At 38.0% G+C, this 23,355-nt stretch overlaps 1 protein-coding gene across 4 annotated transcripts in view; it reads left to right on the plus strand.

Annotated features, from left to right (window-relative positions):
- The window catches only part of dlc1 (DLC1 Rho GTPase activating protein), a 222,371-nt gene extending 199,411 nt beyond the window's left edge, over positions 1-22,960 (plus strand). For all 4 annotated transcript variants that reach the window (XM_061984396.1, XM_061984398.2, XM_061984400.1 and 1 more), the window contains 6 exons: positions 2,999-3,215; positions 9,272-9,386; positions 14,186-14,386; positions 16,797-17,014; positions 17,083-17,256; positions 21,129-22,960. In XM_061984396.1, the coding sequence (XP_061840380.1) occupies positions 2,999-3,215; positions 9,272-9,386; positions 14,186-14,386; positions 16,797-17,014; positions 17,083-17,256; positions 21,129-21,228 (1,025 nt within the window). In that variant the 3' untranslated portion in view covers positions 21,229-22,960. The remainder of the gene's footprint in view (positions 1-2,998; positions 3,216-9,271; positions 9,387-14,185; positions 14,387-16,796; positions 17,015-17,082; positions 17,257-21,128) is intronic.
- Positions 22,961-23,355: the final 395 nt, after the last annotated feature.

The raw sequence follows: 23,355 nt of genomic DNA on the forward strand, positions 1-23,355 counted from the left end.
ACTCTGGCTAAAATGTGTTATAAAGGAGTTATTTCAGACATGGACCTACAGAAATCTCTAGGCACATTTCACGTGTTCGGAAAATGTAATGAGTTATAGTTACTCTAGCAAAAATGTAATTGAATTACCATGTAATTACTTTTTACTAAGTTCAATTAATTTGGAGGGAGAATACTGAATGTGTTGCTTACTTCAAATAGGCAGAGTGCACCTTTAAAAGTGTTTGCTAGCTTAGCAACGTCTGGTTGATAAAGAGATTGATTATGCACTTATATCTTTTTGTTCACAAATGTTGCAGGACGGTAAGCTCAGCACTTCAATCATCGATGTGTTCTTCATTATCCCCTCGTAGTAGTAGTAGTAGTGTTGTATTTGTGCGTGTGTTACATGTTTGCTGTGTGATGTTGCCTACCTTTGCCTGAGTTATTATATAAGAGCGTTACTAGGAACACGGCAAAGTGTAGGCGAGAAAGTATTTAGTAGAGTATTTTCTTCTTACAGGCCAATCCTGCGGTCCTGTCTTTAAATTGTTACTTGGGAATATGAAAAAAACATCCGTTGTGAGTCGCAGCCATTCCTTTTTCCTTAGGAATAGAAAAATAGTTCAACATAAAAATCCACTTTTCCCGATTTTTGGTTGGATAATTAAAAAAAACGAAAAACAGATCGTTATCTATTATCTGATATTGGAATGATGTTTTCAAAACTGGGATGTGAACATGGGAGGAAAACAAGAACATATTAGGTATGGTGCGTAGATTGCACACGTGCAGTGTCTCTTTTCACATTTTCCTCTGTGAGTGACCCGGAACAACATCAACAGCAACTCAAGACGTTGCCTTCTCCATAGAAAACCAATGAAATTTGTCACTTTTCATGTCTCTGGACATGAAAAAAACAGAAAGGAAGTCTATATCGTGAGAAAATTGTTTTGACGACACTTTCCCCGTCTCTCACGTGTGCAATTCATCCAAACAAATTGAACGGGGAATAGAGAAAATTGTTTTTTCACTTGTTGTTCCAATTTCGTTTTTTAAAAACGTCAATAAAATTGGATAACAGATAATGGATAACGATCATTTTTTCATTTTTTTGTTTTTATAATCAAACAAATAAAAAATTGTGTCTGTTCCAAATGAAAAACTAATAACTGCGACGTTTCTCTTTCTACATTTCCGTTTATTAGGAATTGTAATTTTTGTTGTATGAAATATGAAATGAAAATCAAACAGTTTTTTCTATTATATTTCCAATTTTTAAACACAAATCAAAAAACTCAATTAGGGCCATTTTTCAATTTTTATTACAGATGGCAGATTTGAAAACAAACAAAAAAGGGTTGATTTTCATTCAAATATTGCCATAAAATTGGATTTTGTGCTGTTTTCCTTTTATGGATTTTTTGTTTTTCCAGATAAACACAAAAATCCGATTCATGTTCTTCCAAAATGCAAAAATGCTAGTTTATCTGTGATGACAAACTGAAGCGGAAGCATTATTTTAGGTCCGTGTTGCTTCCATTCATTCAATTCCCAAGTCTTAAATGCAAATTCAAAAACCCATTTTTGACCATTTTTTTCTATTTTAATTTCTGAAACAAAAGTTATTTAAAGAGACTTTTTAAAAGGGACAATAGGACTCCTGCTGAACAAAGGTGTTAGCATGATGCTAAAAACATGCTAAACACTAAGAAGAAGCTGAACTGCTTCCGGTTCAATTTGTCATCACAGATAAACACGCATTTTTGCATTTTGGATGAACATATATTACATTTTTGTGTTTATCTGGAAACATGTAAATCCATATATAATACAAATCGAAAAACGGCCCTAATTTTGTTTTTTAATTGCATTTCAGAATAGGAAATAGAATGAACGGACCTTTGAGCTTTTCCTTTGCCTTTAGCATGTTTTTAGCATAACGCTAACACCTTTGTTCAGCAGGAGTCCTTTTGTCCTTTTTAAAAAGTCTCATCAAATAGTTGTCCAACTTTTGTTTCAGAAATGAAAACAGAAAAAAAAATGGCTCTAAATTAGTTTATTGATTTGCATTTAAAAATTGGAAATAAAATAAACGGACCTTATTTAACTCCAACATTATTTTTGTCACGACTTGGTCCTGGGTGTTTGCTTTTCCGGGATGCAACGGAAAGTTGGCACGGGCGAGGCGGGAATGAAGGTACATGATTTATTTATTATATAAAAAAAAAACGAAAAGCGCGCACAGTGGCGGAGAATAAACTATGAAACCAAAAGACTATAGCAAAAAAGTACAAACGAAAAACACGCACAATGGCGGAGAACAAACTATGAAACCAAAAAGACTATAAACATGGAACAAAAACTTACTTGGCTTGGACAAAAATAGTTGCATGAAGAATGGACATGGAAAGAAGTGTCAGGCATGGACAGAGCATAAATGTGGTGAGGTCGTCAGGAAGACAAACTGAAAAACACTGAACTTAAATACTACAGACATGATTAACGAAAACAGGTGCGTGACTCAAGACGTGAAACAGGTGCGTGACGTGACAGGTGAAAACTAATGGGTTGCTATGGTGACAATCAAGAGTGCACAATGAGTCCAAACGTGGAACAGGTGAAACTAATGGGGTAATCATGGAAACAAGACAAGGGAGTGAAAAGACAGAAACTAAACAAAACATGACTTAAAACAAAACATGATTACACAGACATGACAATTTTGAGGTTTGTTATAAAAGGAAAATCCAATAAAGCAGTCTTTTTTTTTTTTCGTCTTTACATTTTTTTTAATGAGAAGAAAATGAAAAATGAGCAAAACATACGCACACACTCCATCGCCATGGCGACACAAACAGGCCCTCAGAGCAAGGCAGGAAATACCTGAGGGATGAGGTCATTGATCATGATGGCGGCGTGAGGAAATGTTTTCATAAGGTGGAAGGAAAACACACTCTTATGTAAGACGTTCATGTCCCACTTGAGTGACACACCTTTCCTGCCTGCCCCCCCCCCAGACATGCCCAAGGAGCTCCGCCTCCAGGCCGCCCGTGCCGCCGTGCTGCTGCTGCCCGACGAGAACCGCGAGGCCCTGCGGACGCTGCTGTGCCTGCTGAGCGACGTGACGGCCAGCGTGGCGGAGAACCAGATGACGCCCACCAACCTGGCCGTGTGCCTGGCGCCCTCCCTCTTCCACCTCAACACCCTCAGGCGCAAGGAGAGCCCCTCGCCCAGGTGAGAAAACACACATTTTTATTTATTACCATTCTATATCCATTTATATTTTTGAGAATTGTTAAAAACTTTTTTTCTTGCAATTTTACCTTTTTTTTTAAATTTATTTAATTTTTTTTACCATTTTTCTATTATTTTTTTTTTAAGAATCAATTTTTGGATCAAAATAATTCATCAACTATTATTGTGAGAAAACACACATTTTTATTTATTACCATTCTATATCCATTTATATTTTTGAGAATTGATAAAAAAAAATTATTGCAATTTTACCATTTTTTTTAATTTTTTTTACCATTTTTCTATTTTTATTTTTTTTAAGAATCAATCAGGTGAGAAAACACACATTTTTATTTATTACCATTCTATATCCATTTATATTTTTGAGAATTGATAAAAAAAAAATTCTTGCAATTTTACCATTTTTTATTATTTTTTTTACCATTTTTCTATTTTTTTTTTTTTTAAGAATCAACCAGGTGAGAAAACACACATTTTTATTTATTACCATTCTATATCCATTTTTATTTTTGAGAATTGATAAAAAACATTTTTTCTTGCAATTTTACCTTTTTTTTTAAATTTTTTTTTTTTTTTTTTACCATTTTTCTATTTTTTTTTTTTAAGAATCAATTTTTGGATTAAAATAATTCATCAACTATTATTGTGAGAAAACACACATTTTTATTTATTACCATTCTATATCCATTTATATTTTTGAGAATTGATAAAAAAATTTTTTTTTGCAATTTTACCATTTTTTTTTATTTTTTTTATTTTTTTACCATTTTTCTATTTTTTTTTTTTTAAAGAATCAATCAGGTGAGAAAACACACATTTTTATTTATTACCATTCTATATCCATTTATATTTTTGAGAATTGATTAAAAAAAAATTCTTGCAATTTTACCATTTTTTTTTATTTTTTTTTATTTTTTTTACCATTTTTCTATTTTTTTTTTTTTAAGAATCAATCAGGTGAGAAAACACACATTTTTATTTATTACCATTCTATATCCATTTTTATTTTTGAGGATTGATAAAAAACATTTTTTTCTTGCAATTTTACCTTTTTCTTTTAATTTTTTTTTTTTACCATTTTTCTATTATTTTTTTTTAAGAATCAATTTTTGGATTAAAATAATTCATCAACTATTATTGTGTCAATGTCCAAAAACATCTATTTATTATTATTATTATTATTACGCCACAAACCTTTGGTGCGCTCCACAGCCCACAGTTCTCATCCGACCAGAACCGGTGTGACCGAGAATGGTGAGGCCCCCCCCAAAAAATTTTTTGATATCCCAGATTACCCAAAATTCCCAGTTTTACGGGTAATTTTTTTCCAGTGGGCCATTTTTGGAACTTACACTATTTCCACATTCTCCAACCGATTCGAAGCGTTCCACCATCCACACACACTCCACTTACCATTTTCCAAGTTCAAATTTTTTCCAGGAATTCCTGGTTTTCCAAAGCCCTATTTTACCTTTTTCCTGGAAGGTTTTCACAGTCCACATTTTTAAACTGTTTTTGTCCATTCCAACTTCAAAACATTCTTTTTAATTGGGACAACAAAAATGTTGGGGGGTTTTTCTGTAAAAAATTCCGGTTTTCCCAAAATTCCAGGAATTCTAAAATACCAATTAAATTCAAACTGTTACTAAATCAACATTTTTCAACCATTTCAAAAAATTCCAACACCAACCCATTCACACCATTAAGGACAATTGTGGTATTATTCTATATTTTCCCAAATTCCCGTTTTTTTCCCCAAATTTCCAGGAAATTCCTATTCGAATGAATGGACATACAAATTGTTGCTCCATTTTTTTTACCCGATTCCTACCTTTCAACCAAAACATGTTGTCCCTTTCTCCAAATTACCGTTTTTTTCTGTAATTTCCAGGAATTTTCTTCCCATTGACAAAGAATTGGAAATATACAATCGACTGCATATCCCACATTTCTCATCCGATGTGAAGCATTCCACCATCCACACACTACACTCAACATTTTCCAAGTTCAAATTTTTTCCAGGAATTCCTGGTTTTCCAAAGCCCGAATTTACCTTTTTCCTGGAAGGTTTTCACAGTCCACATTTTTTAAACTGTTTTTGTCCATTCCACTTTCAAAACATTCTTAATTGGGACAACAAAGGTTTTGGGGGATTTCTCCGTAAAAAATTCCGGTTTTCCTGAAATTCCAGGAATTCCAAAATACCAACTGTTACTACGTCAACATTTTTCAACCGTTTTGAAAAATTCCAACACCAACCCAGTCACATCATTAAGGACAATTGTGGTATTATTCTATATTTTCCCAAATTCCTGTTTTCCCCCAAATTTTCAGGAAATTCCCATTGGAATGAATGGACATGTTCATAGTTATACAACGCCCACAATTCCCAAATTGTTGCTCCATTTTTTTTACCCGATTCCTACCTTTCAACCAAAACATGTTGTCCCTTTCTCCAAATTACCGTTTTTTTCTGTAATTTCCAGGAATTTTCTTCCCATTGACAAAGATTTGGAAATATACAATCGACTGCATATCCCACATTTCTCATCCGATGTGAAGCATTCCACCATCCACACACTACACTCAACATTTTCCAAGTTCAAATTTTTTCCAGGAATTCCTGGTTTTCCAAAGCCCAAATTTACCTTTTTCCTGGAAGGTTTTCACAGTCCACATTTTTTAAACTGTTTTTGTCCATTCCACTTTCAAAACATTCTTAATTGGGACAACAAAAGTTTTGGGGGATTTCTCCGTAAAAAATTCCGGTTTTCCTGAAATTCCAGGAATTCCAAAATACCAACTGTTACTACGTCAACATTTTTCAACCGTTTTGAAAAATTCCAACACCAACCCAGTCACATCATTAAGGACAATTGTGGTATTATTCTATATTTTCCCAAATTCCTGTTTTCCCACAAATTTTCAGGAAATTCCCATTGGAATGAATGGACGTGTTCATAGTTATACAACGCCCACAATTCCCAAAATGTTGCTCCATTTTTTTTACCTGGTTCCTACCTTTCAACCAAAACATGTTGTCCCTTTCTCCAAATTACCGTTTTTTCTGTAATTTCCAGGAATTTTCTCCCCATTGACAATGAATGGGAAATATACAATCGACTGCATATCCCACATTTCTCCTCCGATGTGAAGCATTCCACCATCCACACACTACACTGAACATTTTCCAAGTTCAAATTTATTCCAGGAATTCCTGGTTTTCCAAAGCCCTATTTTACCTTTTTCCTGGAAGGTTTTCACAGTCCACATTTTTAAACTGTTTTTGTCCATTCCAACTTCAAAACATTCTTCTTAATTGGGACAACAAAAATGTTGGGGGGTTTTTCCGTAAAAAATTCCGGTTTTCCCGAAATTCCAGGAATTCTAAAATACCAATGAAATTCAAACTGTTACTAAATCAACATTTTTCAACCATTTCAAAAAATTCCAACACCAACCCATTCACATCATTAAGGACAATTGTGGTATTATTCTGTATTTTCCCAAATTCCCGTTTTTTCCCAAATTTCCAGGAAATTCCCATTCGAATGAATGGACGTGTTCATAGTTATACAACGCCCACAATTCCCAAAATGTTGCTCCATTTTTTTTACCCGATTCCTACCTTTCAACCAAAACATGTTATCCCTTTCTCCAAATTACCGTTTTTTCTGTAATTTCCAGGAATTTTCTTCCCATTGACAATGAATTGGAAATATACAATCGACTGCATATCCCACATTGCTCATCCGATGAGAAGCATTCCACCATCCACACACTACACTCAACATTTTCCAAGTTCAAATTTATTCCAGGAATTCCAAAGCCCTATTTTACCTTTTTCCTGGAATGTTTTCATAGTCCACATTTTTAAATAGTTTTTGTCCATTCCACTTTCAAAACATTCTTCTTAATTGGGACAACAAAAGTTTTGGGGGGTTTCTCCGTAAAAAATTCCGGTTTTCCTGAAATTCCAGGAATTCCAAAATACCAACTGTTACTACGTCAACATTTTTCAACCGTTTTGAAAAATTCCAACACCAACCCAGTCACATCATTAAGGACAATTGTGGTATTATTCTATATTTTCCCAAATTCCTGTTTTCCCCCAAATTTCCAGGAAATTCCCATTCGAATGAATGGACATGTTCATAGTTATACAACGCCCCCAATTCCCAAATTGTTGCTCCATTTTTTTTACCCGATTCCTACCTTTCAACCAAAACATGTCCCTTTCTCCAAATTACCGTTTTTTCTGTAATTTCCAGGAATTTTCTCCCCATTGACAAAGAATTGGAAATATACAATCGACTGCATATCCCACATTTCTCATCCGATGTGAAGCATTCCACCATCCACACACTACACTCAACATTTTCCAAGTTCAAATTTTTTCCAGGAATTCCTGGTTTTCCAAAGCCCGAATTTACCTTTTTCCTGGAAGGTTTTCACAGTCCACATTTTTTAAACTGTTTTTGTCCATTCCACTTTCAAAACATTCTTAATTGGGACAACAAAAGTTTTGGGGGGTTTCTCCGTAAAAAATTCCGGTTTTCCTGAAATTCCAGGAATTCCAAAATACCAACTGTTACTACGTCAACATTTTTCAACCGTTTTGAAAAATTCCAACACCAACCCAGTCACATCATTAAGGACAATTGTGGTATTATTCTATATTTTCCCAAATTCCTGTTTTCCCCCAAATTTCCAGGAAATTCCCATTCGAATGAATGGACATGTTCATAGTTATACAACGCCCACAATTCCCAAATTGTTGCTCCATTTTTTTTACCCGATTCCTACCTTTCAACCAAAACATGTCCCTTTCTCCAAATTACCGTTTTTTCTGTAATTTCCAGGAATTTTCTCCCCATTGACAATGAATGGGAAATATACAATCGACTGCATATCCCACATTTCTCCTCCGATGTGAAGCATTCCACCATCCACACACTACACTCAACATTTTCCAAGTTCAAATTTATTCCAGGAATTCCTGGTCTTCCAAAGCCCAAATTTACCTTTTTCCTGGAAGGTTTTCACAGTCCACATTTTTAAATTGTTTTTGTCCATTCCACTTTCAAAACATTCTTCTTAATTGGGACAACAAAAGTTTTGGGGGGTTTTGCCGTAAAAAATTCCGGTTTTCCCGAAATTCCAGGAATTCTAAAATACCAATGAAATTCAAACTGTTACTAAATCAACATTTTTCAACCATTTCAAAAAATTCCAACACCAACCCATTCACATCATTAAGGACAATTGTGGTATTATTCTGTATTTTCCCAAATTCCCGTTTTTTTCCCAAATCTCCAGGATATTCCCATTCGAATGAATGGACGTGTTCATAGTTATACAACGCCCACAATTCCCAAAATGTTGCTCCATTTTTTTTACCCGATTCCTACCTTTCAACCAAAACATGTTGTCCCTTTCTCCAAATTACCGTTTTTTTCTGTAATTTCCAGGAATTTTCTTCCCATTGACAATGAATGGGAAATATACAATCGACTGCATATCCCACATTTCTCATCCGATGTGAAGCATTCCACCATCCACACACTACACTCAACATTTTCCAAGTTCAAATTTATTCCAGGAATTCCTGGTTTTCCAAAGCCCTATTTTACCTTTTTCCTGGAAGGTTTTCACAGTCCACATTTTTAAACTGTTTTTGTCCATTCCAACTTCAAAATATTCTTCTTAATTGGGACAACAAAAGTTTTGGGGGGTTTCTCCGTAAAAAAATCTGGTTTTCCTGAAATTCCAGGAATTCCAAAATACCAACTGTTACTACGTCAACATTTTTTAACCGTTTCGAAAAATTCCAACACCAACCCATTCACATCATTAAGGACAATTGTGGTATTATTCTTTATATTTTTCAAATTCCTGTTGTTCCCCAAATTTATATATATATATATATATATATATATATATATATATATAAGGGCAGGATGTGGTAGAAAGGGAACATGTGCATCTAATTAAGGCAGACACTTAACGAGGTGTCTCCGCCCCTAATCTCGCAGGGTGATGAACAGGAAGCCGACTCTGGGAAAGCCGGACCAGAGAGACCTGAACGAGAACCTGGCGGCGACTCACGGCTTGGCCCACATGATCCAGGAGTGCAGGAAACTGTTCCGGGTGAGTTACGGGCCTGAGAAGGACACAAATAAATAAATGAAGGCAACATGTCGCCTCCTGCTTCAAAGTTTGTGCCTTCAGCAAACATTTCCTTACGTCTGATCCAAGCCATGCTGTGGTTTGACATCGCCATGGCAACACAAACACACACGTGTCCTTCCCATGCCCATATTTGTACTCCAGTCCAACGTGGAACAGTTCTACACAGTCCAGACGGTCTCTGCCATGCACATACCAGTGGAACCTCCATATTCCAACTTGATTGGTTCTTGAACAGGGTTTGTCAATCCAAAAGTTTAAGAAACGATGTAGATATGAGTAATGACTTCCAGCCTGGATGAAAGTCCATATTTGAGTGACACTTTGAACACAACATAAAGTGCTGCACTCTAAAAGCAGCATAGTGAGGGATCAACTTTCTCTTAGCAATTTTCCTCTTTTTTCTCAAAGTTTGCTCACATCCCTGAACGTTAACAACCATGTTGCTTCAATAAAAAAAACATTTAAAAAAAAGTAAAATCCACTAACATTGACATCAGCAAAGGAGGAGCAGACAGAGAGAAGAGAAGGGAGGGGCCAGGTGTGTTGAACTAGCTCTCCTCCGCAGTGAAATAAGTCTGCTTTGGCATATTTTCCAGAAAATTCCGGTCTTATCACAATTAAAACTTGTCAGCTTTGTCGATCCTTCTGTACTTGTGAGCAACGTTAATGTAGTCCTCGCAAATAGTCTTTTTTTTTTTAATCCACACGATTCCTTCCTTCTTTCCAGGTTGTCTTTTTGGGACTCGTATTGTAAACACCTCTTTTCTAAAGGAGAAAAACAGAGAATAGACACACTCTAAAGCACTCAGAAGTGACTATAGTGGTGTACTGAGCAGGAAGTCACGTGGTAGGCTCCGCCTCCACAAAAATGCTGCGCCCTGCTTTTTGCCTGCAGGTGTGACAGAAAATTAATGACTAGACGTTTGTACACGGAGACATATTTGGCTCCATCTAAAAGTTGGTAAATCCAGGTATTCATCTTCTTGCAACCCCTTTCAGGCTACATGCCGTAACACACACACACACACACACACACACACACGGCTAAAGGGCGACACTCTGCAGGTCGTTAGTGTTAATAAGATTGCAGGAGAGCTTCCTGTCTGCTAAGCAAGTTACCTGGCAGGTAATTGAGCATTAATTCCATTTGTGTGTGCCTGTGAAGGTTCACTAATCTCTAATTGAGGCTTTTTTTGGACATAATGTTTGTTTCAGGTGAAAGATGACAGACTAAGAAGATAGGAAGTGAACTGTTTCTATTCCCGGTTCTTAAATATGCCAGTCAGGCAGTTTCCTGTGACATAAGTAGCAGTCATCTGTCATCTGCTGGGCCTTCAGCATGACTAGAACATTCTTTGGCCGCAGCTTCTCAAACTGCCTTCATTTGCAGCCTACCATCAACACGTCCAGTTATGTAACCGCCATCATACTTTGTACCTGTCGCAGGCCGTGGTCGTACAGGCAGTATATAATAAATAATAGTAATAATAAATATATCTCATATAGTAAATAATATATAATAAACAATAATAACATCTCATATAGCAAATAATATATAATAAATAATAATACTAATAATAATATAATAAATAATAATACATATATCTCATATAGTAAATAATATATAATAAACAATAATAACATCTCATATAGCAAATAATATATAATAATACTAATAATAATATAATAAATAATAATACATATATCTCATATAGTAAATAATATATAATAAACAATAATAATATCTCATATAGCAAATAATATATAATAAATAATAATAATATTATAAATAATAATACATATATCTCATATAGTAAATAATATATAATAAACAATAATAATATCTCTTATAGCAAATAATATATAATAAATAATAATAATAATAATATAATAAATAATAATACATATTTCTCATATAGTAAATAATATATAATAAACAATAATAATATCTCATATAGCAAATAATGTATAATAAATAAATAATAATAATAATATAATAAATAATAATACATATTTCTCATATAGTAAATAATATATAATAAACAATAATAATATCTCATTTAGCAAATAATATATAATAAATAATAATAATAATAATATAATAAATAATAATACATATATCTCATATAGTAAATAATATATAATAAACAATAATAATATCTCATATAGTAAATAATATATAATACATAATAATAATATCTATTATAGTAAATAATAAATACTAATAATAAATGAATAACTGTATTCTTTATGCTACGTTATTATTTGAAATACACAACTTTTTAGATGGTAGCAGAAACATTAGTCACATTTGCACAACGTTTCAGTATCAGATCGATACCAGCCTGAATTGTGGGATGGTAAAGAAGAAGAGTGATATCACACATGATGAGTGCTAACCAAGGAGCTCTCACGTCAAATCACATCTCAGTGGAAACAAAAAGCCAAACAATAGACTTGATATTAGTTTGTTGACTGGGTGGTCCTCCCTCAGGTACCAGAGGAGATGATATATTAGTTTGGTGGTCCTCCCTCAGGTACCAGAGGAGATGATATTAGTTTGGTGGTCCTCCCTCAGGTACCAGAGGAGATGATATACGTTTGGTGGTCCTCCCTCAGGTACCAGAGAAGATGATATAAGTTTGGTGGTCCTCCCTCAGGTACCAGAGAAGATGATATTAGTTTGGTGGTCCTCCCTCAGGTACCAGAGGAGATGATGTATTAGTTTGTTGGTCCTCCCTCAGGTACCAGAGGAGATGATATTAGTTTGTTGGTCCTCCCTCAGGTACCAGAGGAGATGATGTATTAGTTTGTTGGTCCTCCCTCAGGTACCAGAGGAGATGATATTAGTTTGGTGGTCCTCCCTCAGGTACCAGAGGAGATGATATTAGTTTGGTGGTCCTCCCTCAGGTACCAGAGGAGATGATATTAGTTTGTTGGTCCTCCCTCAGGTACCAGAGAAGATAATATTAGTTTGGTGGTCCTCCCTCAGGTACCAGAGGAGATGATATTAGTTTGTTGGTCCTCCCTCAGGTACCAGGGGAGATGATATTAGTTTGTTTCTCCTCCCTCAGGTACCAGAGGATATGATATTAGTTTGTTGGTCCTCCCTCAGGTACCAGAGGAGATGATATTAGTTTGTTGGTCCTCCCTCAGGTACCAGAGGAGATGATGTATTAGTTTGTTGGTCCTCCCTCAGGTACCAGAGGAGATGATATTAGTTTGGTGGTCCTCCCTCAGGTACCAGAGGAGATGATATTAGTTTGTTGGTCCTCCCTCAGGTACCAGAGGAGATGATATTAGTTTGGTGGTCCTCCCTCAGGTACCAGAGGAGATGATATTAGTTTGTTGGTCCTCCCTCAGGTACCAGAGGAGATGATATTAGTTTGTTGGTCCTCCCTCAGGTACCAGAGAAGATAATATTAGTTTGGTGGTCCTCCCTCAGGTACCAGAGGAGATGATATTAGTTTGTTGGTCCTCCCTCAGGTACCAGGGGAGATGATATTAGTTTGTTGGTCCTCCCTCAGGTACCAGAGGATATGATATTAGTTTGTTGGTCCTCCCTCAGGTACCAGAGGAGATGATATTAGTTTGTTGGTCCTCCCTCAAGTACCAGAGGAGATTATATTTGTTTGGTGGTCCTCCCTCAGGTACCAGAGGAGATGATATTAGTTTGTTGGTCCTCCCTCAGGTACCAGAGGAGATGATATTAGTTTGGTGGTCCTCCCTCAGGTACCAGAGGAGATAATATTAGTTTGTTGGTCCTCCCTCAGGTACCAGAGGAGATGATATTAGTTTGGTGGTCCTCCCTCAGGTACCAGGGGAGATGATATTAGTTTGTTGGTCCTCCCTCAGGTACCAGAGGAGATGATATTAGTTTGTTGGTCCTCCCTCAAGTACCAGAGGAGATGATATTAGTTTGGTGGTCCTCCCTCAAGTACCAGAAGAGATGATATTAGTTTGGTGGTCCTCCCTCAGGTACCAGAGGAGATGATATTAGTTTGTTGGTCCTCCCTCAGGTACCAGAGGAGATGATATTAGTTTGTTGGTCCTCCCTCAGGTACCAGAGGAGATGATATTAGTTTGGTGGTCCTCCATCAGGTACCAGGGGAGATGATATTAGTTTGGTGGTCCTCCCTCAAGTACCAGAGGAGATGATATTAGTTTGTTGGTCCTCCATCAGGTACCAGGGGAGATAATATTAGTTTGTTGGTCCTCCCTCAGGTACCAGAGGAGATGATATTAGTTTGTTGGTCCTCCCTCAGGTACCAGAGGAGATGATATTAGTTTGGTCGTCCTCCCTCAGGTACCAGAGGAGATGATATTAGTTTGTTTGTCCTCCCTCAGGTACCAGAGGAGATGATATTAGTTTGTTGGTCCTCCCTCAGGTACCAGAGGAGATGATATTAGTTTGGTGGTCCTCCCTCAAGTACCAGAGGAGATGATATTAGTTTGTTGGTCCTCCATCAGGTACCAGAGGAGATGATATTAGTTTGTTGGTCCTCCATCAGGTACCAGAGGAGATGATATCAGTTTGGTGGTCCTCCCTCAGGTACCAAAGGAGATGATATTAGTTTGTCGGTCCTCCCTCAGGTACCAGAGGAGATAATATTAGTTTGTTGGTCCTCCCTCAGGTACCAGAGGAGATGATATTAGTTTGTTGGTCCTCCCTCAGGTACCAGAGGAGATGATATTAGTTTGTTGGTCCTCCCTCAGGTACCAGAGGAGATGATATTAGTTTGTTGGTCCTCCCTCAGGTACCAGAGGAGATGAGCCGCTGCAGGAACTCCTACGTGGAGCAGGCGCTGCTGCCGCCACGCCTGGAGGAAATGTGCGGAGGAGACTACCGGGCTCACCTGCGCCACGGCCTGGACGCTCTCCTCAAGGAGGCCAAGGACAAGTTCAAAGGTTACGACAGTCTGTCCACCCTGGAGCAGGCCGAGCTGTCCTATCGCAAGGTAAGCCGTCGCCCTGCTCATCAACTTTCCATCCCTGCGTGTCTGGGTGTGTCCTGTCCTCTCTCAATAGAACGTGGACAGGAGGAACACATTCTCCCGGGGCCATGTTTCCCGCGTTTAGTGGGAGGAGTTACCTTCTCTGCAGTTTAGTGGGAGGAGTTATCTTCTCTGCAGTTTAGTGGGAGGAGTTACCTTCTCTGCAGCTCCAACAGTCACAATTATCCATCTTTTTTTGAATGGCGGCTGGCTTGGCTGGAGGGCCCTGCAGGCACGGTCGGGTCCACTTGCCCCAACTTATCCATAACATTAGGCATGATGTGCTGATCCATACTGAAATATCCACACCGCCGATACCAGATCTCAACGCTCTAATGTCGATTCTCATATCCAAATATCGATACTTTTCATACTTTAGTTCAGGGATGTCCAAACATTTTTATTTCTTTAAAAAATGCTACAAACAGATATTGTATTATAATTGATACGGTCACTAAGTATATCAATAATTATTAGTTAGAATATTTCATCATTTTCTCATTACATATCCTTATTATATTTGCTCTTTTTTTTTTTTTTACATTTTTACTGTTGTTTTTTCCCATGTGAGAATGGAATAAAAATAATAATAAGATTGTGTAAGTGCATAAGCTTAATAATATTAATAATATTAATATTCAGTTACACGTTCAACTGTGTTTATTATGATTGTCAATTCATAATTCAATAATTAATTCATAAGTTGTTGTTGCTGTTTTTTTAATTAACTGACTAACTAAACTTTCTTCATATTTAGTTTTTGTTTTGAGAGCTTCTAATATTTTAGATCAGACTTTCCACACACTGAAAAGTATGCCATTTTGATATTTTTTTAATTAAAAAAAATGCTAAAAACAGATATTATATATATTTATAACAAAAGTTTGTGTTATATGTGACTAAGTATATTATTATTAACTATTAGTTTAAAATGTTCCGCTTTTTCTCATTACATATTTTTCTTACATTTTTAATGTTGTTTTTTCCCATGTGAGAATAGATTTTTTTTTTAAATAATAATAATATTAATATTCAGTTACACGTTCAACTGTGTTTATTATGATTGTCAATTCATAATTCAATAATTAATTCATAAGTTGTTGTTGTTTTTTTAATTAACTGACTAACTAAACTTTCTCCATATTTAGTTTTTGTTTTGAGAGCTTCTAATATTTTAGATCAGACTTTCCACACACTGAAAAGTATGCCATTTTGATATTTTTTTAATTAAAAAAAATGCTAAAAACAGATATATATATTTATAACAAAAGATTGTGGTACATGTGACTAAGTATATTATTATTAACTATTAGGTTAAAATGTTCCGCTTTTTCTCATTACATATTTTTCTTACATTTTTAATGTTGTTTTTTCCCATGCGAGAATAGATAAAAAATAATAATAATAATAATGTGTCAGAAATTCTGCCTGTACAAAAATATTCATGTTCAGTTACACATTTAACAGTGTTTATTATTGTTATTAATTCATCATTTGTATGTTAGTATTATTTTATTTTTAAATTAACTGACTAACTAAACTGTGTTTATATATTATTTTTATTTTGAGAGCTTTTAATATTTTAGATCAGGGGTGTCTAAACTTCTCCCACCGAGGGCCACATACTGAAAGGTCAAGTATGCAGGGGCCATTTTGATATTTTTTTACTTTAAAACAAATATGCTAAAAACAGATATTATACTGTATATATTTAAAGACAAAACTTTGTGTTATAGGTGACTGAGTATATTATTATTAATTATTAGTTCAAAATGTTCCGCCTTTTCTCATTACACTCCCATTTTTGTGCTTTTTTTTTTTTTTTTTACTGTTTTATTATAATTTTTTTAGATGAATATGTTATTATTTTAAAAGACACAACTTTTTTTTAAAGTTAGCAGACACGTTAGGTATATTTGCACCAAGTATCGGATCGGTATCGCCGATACCAGTCTGAATTTTACTTGGTATCGTATGGGATCCAAACTCAGTGGTATCGCTACTCAAACAATGGCTACCATTCACATTTGAATCGATACGGTACCAACTCCCGGTATTATCGTTTGCCAGAACGACGATAAATTGCAAGTGCAAACAGTGTGTGTATCGTTTAGGGTGTGTTGTGTGTTTGTGTTGTTGTTGTGCCCCAGAAAGTGTTGATACTGTAAGTACTGTACTTACTTTATTACACACGTGCATCTTAGTTGTAGTTTTCACTACCAAATTTGGAGGTGTTGAAATCGCCGTGTATTATCGCTAATGCTAATCAGTAGCATGTCAATGGCAAAGCCAATGTATATTAGCATCAAGCTAGCGCATTTTTGGAAAAGTAAAATAGCATCTTCATGAATATTCATCCCAACATCTCCCTCAGGTCCAGGACGGCTTCCCACTCAGGCTGTGGAAGGTGAGCGTGGAAGTTCCCGCACCTCCGGAGGAGGTTCTGACCCGCCTGCTGAGGGAGCAGGCCCGCTGGGACGAGGACCTGTACGAGAGCCGCGTGGTGCAAGTCCTGGACCAGAGCACGGAGGTGTACCAGTACGTCAGGACCAGCATGGCCCCGCATCCCATGAGGGACCACCTGGTGCTCAGGTAAGCACACCTGTGTACTTGTGGCCATGTCTTGTTGCCTGTCTGACCCGGACTCTTCTGGGAACCAGAACGTGGACCACGGACTTGCCGAAGGGGGCGTGCGCGCTGGTGGCCACGTCGGTGGATCACGCGGCGGCGCCCGTGGTGGGCGTGCGCGCCAACGTGCTCCTGTCACGCTACTTCATCGAGCCCTGCGGCGCCAACAAGTCCCGCCTGACGCACTTCTCCAGGGTGGACTGCAGGTCTGTGCTTTTTCAAGGAGTCAGGGGGGGCGTGAAAAGTCTTTCAGTGTTGGCGTGAAAAAAGGGGGGCGTGAAAAATGAAGGGAATAAGCGATAGAAAATGGATGGATGGATAAGAGTGAAACATTTTAATTTGCCAGGGGGGCGTGAAAACATTTCTGTATCTGGGGGGGATGTGCAAAAAAACAATTGGGACGGTGAAAAATAATCTTTATCCTGGGGGGCGTGAAAAATGAAGGGAATAAGCGATAGAAAATGGATGGATGGATAAGAGTGAAACATTTTAATTTGCCAGGGGGGCGTGAAAACATTTCTGTATCTGGGGGGGATGTGCAAAAAAACAATTGGGACGGTGAAAAATAATCTTTATCCTGGGGGGCGTGAAAAATGAAGGGAATAAGCGATAGAAAATGGATGGATGGATAAGAGTGAAACATTTTAATTTGCCAGGGGGGCGTGAAAACATTTCTGTGTCTGGGGGGATGTGCAAAAAAACAATTGGGACGGTGAAAAATAATCTTTATCCTGGGGGGCGTGAAAAATGAAGGGAATAAGCGATAGAAAATGGATGGATGGATAAGAGTGAAACATTTTAATTTGCCAGGGGGGCGTGAAAACATTTCTGTGTCTGGGGGGGGATGTGCAAAAAAACAATTGGGACGGTGAAAAAGAATCTTTATCCTGGGGGGCGTGAAAAATGTTTTGTCTTTTGTGGGAGTGAAACGCTTTAATTGGCGGGGGGCGTGAAAAAAATTCTGTGTCCCAAGGGGACGTAAAAAAAAAAATTGGTTCCTTGAGGGGTGGAAAAAAGGTCTACTTGGGGGGGTACAAAAAATGTGGTTTCCCAGGGGGGGCGTGAAAAAAAATTGGTCTTCTGGGGAGTTGAAAAAAATGGACTTGTTGGGGGAGGGGGGTGAAAAAATTTTGTCTCCTGGGGGCATTAAAAATTCTGTATCGGGGGGTCGTGAAAAATGTTTTGTTTTCTGTTGGAGTGAAACCTTTTAATTTGCCTGAGGGGGGTGAAAAAAGTCCTGTATCCCTGGGATGGAGCGTGAAAAACATTTTGCCTGCTTGGGGGAGAGTGAAAAAAAATTATGTATCTCTGGGGGCGTTACAAATTCTGTAGTGGGGGGGCGTGAAAAAATTTCTTATTTGGGGAGGGACGTGCAAAAAAAAATTGGGGGCGGGCACGATGAAAAATAATCTTTATCCTGGGGGGCGTGAAAAATGTTTTGTCTTTTGTGGGAGTGAAACGCTTTAATTGGCGGGGGGCGTGAAAAAAAATTCTGTGTCCCAAGGGGACGTAAAAAAAAATTGGTTCCTTGAGGGGTGGAAAAAAAGGTCTACTGGGGGGGGTATAAAAAATGTGGTTTCCCAGGGGGAGCGTGAAAAAAAATTGGTCTTCTGGGGAGTTGAAAAAAATTGACTTGTTAGGGGGGGGGTGAAAAATGTTTGTCTCCTGGGGGCATTAAAAATTCTGTATCGGGGGGCGTGAAAAATGTTTTGTTTTCTGTTGGAGTGAAACGTTTTAATTTGCCTGGGGGGTGAAAAAAAATCCTGTATCCCTTGGGTGGAGCGTGAAAAACATTTTGCCTGCTGGGGGTAGAGTGAAAAAAAATTATGTATCTCTGGGGGCGTTACAAATTCTGTAGTGGGGGGCGTGAAAAAATGTCTATTTGGGGAGGGACGTGCAAAAAAAAATTGGGGGCGGGCACCATGAAAAATAATCTTTATCCTGGGGAGCGTGAAAAATGTTTTGTCTTTTGTGGGAGTGAAACGTTTTAATTGGCGGGGGGGCGTGAAAAAAATTCTGTATCCCAAGGGGACGTGAAAAAATGTGGTTCCTTGAGTGGTGAAAAAAAAGGTCTACTGGGGGGTACAAAAAATGTGGTTTCCCAGGGGGGGGTGAAAAAAATTATGTGTCCCAAGGGGACGTAAAAAAAAATTGGTTCCTTGAGGGGTGGAAAAAAAGGTCTACTGGGGGGGTACAAAATGTAGTTTCCCAGGGGGGGGGGGTGAAAAAAAAAGGTCTTCTGGGGAGTTGAAAAAAATTGACTTGTTGGGGGGGGGGTGAAAACATTTTGTCTCCTGGGGGCATTAAAAATTCTGTATCGGGGGGTCGTGTATCTGTATTGGGGGGTCGTGAAAAATGTTTTGTTTTCTGTTGGAGTGAAACGTTTTAATTTGCCTGAGGGGGGTGAAAAAAAGTCCTGTATCCCTGGGGTGGAGCGTGAAAAACATTTTGCCTGCTTGGGGGAGAGTGAAAAAAAATTATGTATCTCTGGGGGCGTTACAAATTCTGTAGTGGGGGGGCGTGAAAAAATGTCTTATTTAGGGAGGGACGTGCAAAAAAAAATTGGGGGCGGGCACGATGAAAAAGAATCTTTATCCTGGGGGGCGTGAAAAATGTTTTGTCTTTTGTGGGAGTGAAACGTTTTAATTGGCGGGGGGCGTGAAAAAAATTATGTGTCCCAAGGGGACGTAAAAAAATATTGGTTCCTTGAGGGGTGGAAAAAAAGGTCTACTGGGGGGGCGTGAAAAAATGTCTATTTGGGGAGGGACGTGCAAAAAAAAATTGGGGGCGGGCACGATGAAAAATAATCTTTATCATGGGGGCGTGAAAAATGTTTTGTCTTTTGTGGGAGTGAAACGTTTTAATTGGCGGGGGGCGTGAAAAAAAATCTGTATCCCAAGGGGACGTGAAAAAATGTGGTTCCTTGAGGGGTGAAAAAAAAGGTCTACTGGGGGGGTACAAAAAAATGTGGTTTCCCAGGGGGGGTGAAAAAAATGTGGTCTTCTGGGGAGTTGAAAAAAATGGACTTGTTGGGGGTGGGGGGGCATTACAAATTCTGTATCGGGGGGTCGTGAAAAATGTTTTGTCTTCTGTGGGGATGAAATATTTTAATTTGCCTGGGGGAGGCGTGGAGAAAAAAAAATCTTGCATCCCCCGGGGTGGGGCGTGAAATGTTTTTTGCCTGCTGGGGGGACAGTGAAAAAAAATCTGTATCTCTGGGGGCGTTAGAAATTCTGTATTGGAGGGGGGGCGTGAAAAAAAAATTCTGTATTTGAGGGGGCTGCAAAAAAATTAATCTCCAAGGGGGGCATTGAGAAAATGTGTCTTGTTTGGGGGGAGGAGGGGGAGTGAAAAAAATTCTGCATCCTGGGGGGGGCGTGAAAAATGTTTTGTCTCTGTTTGTAAAAGGGGTACGTAAAAAAAAAAAAGTTTCCTGGGGGGTGTTTGCGGGGGCGTGAATAAAAATGTGGTCTCCTGCGGTCGGTGAGAAGATATCCGTGTTTCGGGGTGGCTGGCAAAAAAATTCTGTCTCTTAAGAGTAGCAGTATCTCCTTCTTTGTCAAACACACCATCAGCAGCTTTTCCATCTTTTCATGGATAACTGCCTGCTGTTTGATATCATTTGAACATCAATAGACTCACTCTGTTCAATACGGTTGCAGAACTGCACGCTCGCACATGGTGTGATGATTTCCTTCTTTAATTCGATGAACATCATCAGCTAATGCTAGCGAGGAGGAGCAGATCTTCTCACGGGGTTCTGTGACACCAACTCATGGCGGGGTGTTTGTAACTCAAATAGAGACAGCTCTTATCTCAAAACAACAAATCTGAGCCAAAATCCCTGAAAAAGTCCCAACAAGGCACAGATAAAAAATGTAAAAAAAATAAATACAAATAATAATAATAATTTTAAAAATAATAATAATATTTGAAAAAAATGATGTGATTCATGCAAATTAATCCACAGCAAACCTGTGATTCATCTCATTTTCCAGATGTGACCGTTTGATAGCCACAACCTTTTCCTGTTGTTGTTGTTGTTGTTGTTGACGCAGGCTGTGTTCCTCCTCCACAGGGGTCGCTTCCCCGAGTGGTACAACAAGCTGCATGGACACGTGTGTGCGGCTCGAGTGGCGCACATTCGGGACTCCTTCACTGCGCCTGCGGACAAATGAGACTTTGTTTGTATGTTTATTTGTTTTGTTTTTAAGGTCATTCCATTGACAAACTTTGCCTCCTGGATTTGAAGGACTTTGGACCTTGACAACATCTCACTAGTTTGTGTGTCCTGCCATGTCATGTTTGTGAGGAGGACACGCGCCAGGAGAAGTTGTTGCTTCTGAGAAGCGAGAGGTTGCAGTAAGGACTACTTCCACACGTCGCTGGCTTGGCTTCTCCTGGCTGCTTTGTCTTCACCACACTTTGGTGAGGCCCTGCAGGTTGAGTGACTTTGGTGAGGCCCTGCAGGTTGACCACACTTTGGTGAGGCCCTGCAGGTTGAGTGACAGCTGAAGAAAGACGGGAATGTGTCGGCTTTGAAGGGGAACTGCGCTTTTTTGGGTGGGTTTTTGCCGAAATTCAGTCATTGACAATCCTAATGTAAGACAAGAACACATATGTGTTTTTTTATGCATTCTATGTCGTAAAATATGGCAAGTCCGAGGTGGCTAACAGGGGTGCACTATTCCGCCCATAAAACCTCTAAAAAACATCCAACAATACTTTATTTATACGTCCTGACCTGAATATGAACCAGTATTAGCAACTTTGTTATTATATGCGCTAACGCAGAGGAACTACTTTTAGCGGCGCCGTGTTCACAGAGCTAACTAGCTTATGCTGCTATATTGACATACTGAGCTGCTGCATGGCCTCTGAGCTGGTGAAAGTGAATTGTAGATGATAAATCCTACCTCTCACCTGGATAGTAGAAGATTGTGGACATAAACCCACAAGTTGGTCAACTTTGACATCCAACTTACAGCAAGTCAAACATCATTTTTGAACCCTTCCTGAGGATGACAATAATTCTTCATCTAAACGGGAAGATATCAGGCGGCATCCCAGTGAGAGCAGACATTGTACAGTAAGTGATTGTTTTATTATGTTCCTACTTTGGATTCTTGTTTAGCACTTAGCAATGTTGCTACTTGCTGAATCTGCTTGTCGCCTAGCTTCTAAAACTTGTAGATCATCCTCCTTATGTTCAGCCTCAAAAATATAAGTTTCTCATCATCATTTGTCCCAAAGTAGTCTTTGTTACCTCTCATGAAGTCTGTCATGATTAGTAGTCTTCTTGTTGTTGTTGTTGTTGAAGGAAATAGCGAATGTTGTGATGCATCTGTGAAATGAATACGCCGCCCAATGCTTAAAATGACCAAAATATGTAAATATTACATGTTATTATGAATGTTACTAGATACTACATATATACTTACATCATGTAAATATTACATGTTATTATGAATGTTACTACATGACATATATACTTACATCATGTATATATTACATGTTATTTTGAATGTTACTACATGACATATATACTTACATCATGTATATATTACATGTTGTTATGAATGTTACTAGATACTACATATATACTTACATCATGTATATATTACATGTTAAATGTTACTACATGACATATGTACTTAAAGTGTGTGTATATAAAACAATAATGGATGTTTTTAGAGCAGTTTATAGATCGACTTCCATTACCTCCGTCGTTAGCTGACTTTTGCTAGCATTTATTTACGACTTAGAATGCATAAAAAAAACAGATTGTGAATGAAATAAGCATGTTCATGTTTTCAATGGCAGAGGGAACATTTTCTGGGGGGCGTGAAAAAATGCTTTCCCTCTGGGGGATCAAAAATGTAATCTTTTGGGGAGTAAAACATTTTGGTTTGCTGGGGGGGGCGTGAAAAAATGTCTATTCCGGGGGGCGTGAAAAAAAAACATTTTCTCTGGGGGATAAAATATGTAATCTCCTGGGGGGGGTAAATAAATGTGGTTTGCTGGGGGGGCAAACTGCACACATGTGTGTATACCATGGGGGCATGAATACATTTTGGTTTACCGAGGGGGGCGTGACAAAAATTGGCTTGCTGGTGGGGCGGGGGCAGTGAAAACAATTCTGTATTTCTGGGGTTGTTAAAAATGTGATATCCCGGGGGGGGCGTGAAAAAAAAAGTTCTCTCGGGGGAATAAAAAATATAATCTCTTGGGGGGGGGGCAAAAAAATAAATTGTATTTTCCGGGGGGGGGGGGGCGTGAAAAAAAGTGGCGCAGTTTCCCTTGAA

Source organism: Nerophis lumbriciformis, linkage group LG25, assembly GCF_033978685.3.
Source record: "Nerophis lumbriciformis linkage group LG25, RoL_Nlum_v2.1, whole genome shotgun sequence".
Lineage (NCBI taxonomy): Eukaryota > Metazoa > Chordata > Actinopteri > Syngnathiformes > Syngnathidae > Nerophis > Nerophis lumbriciformis.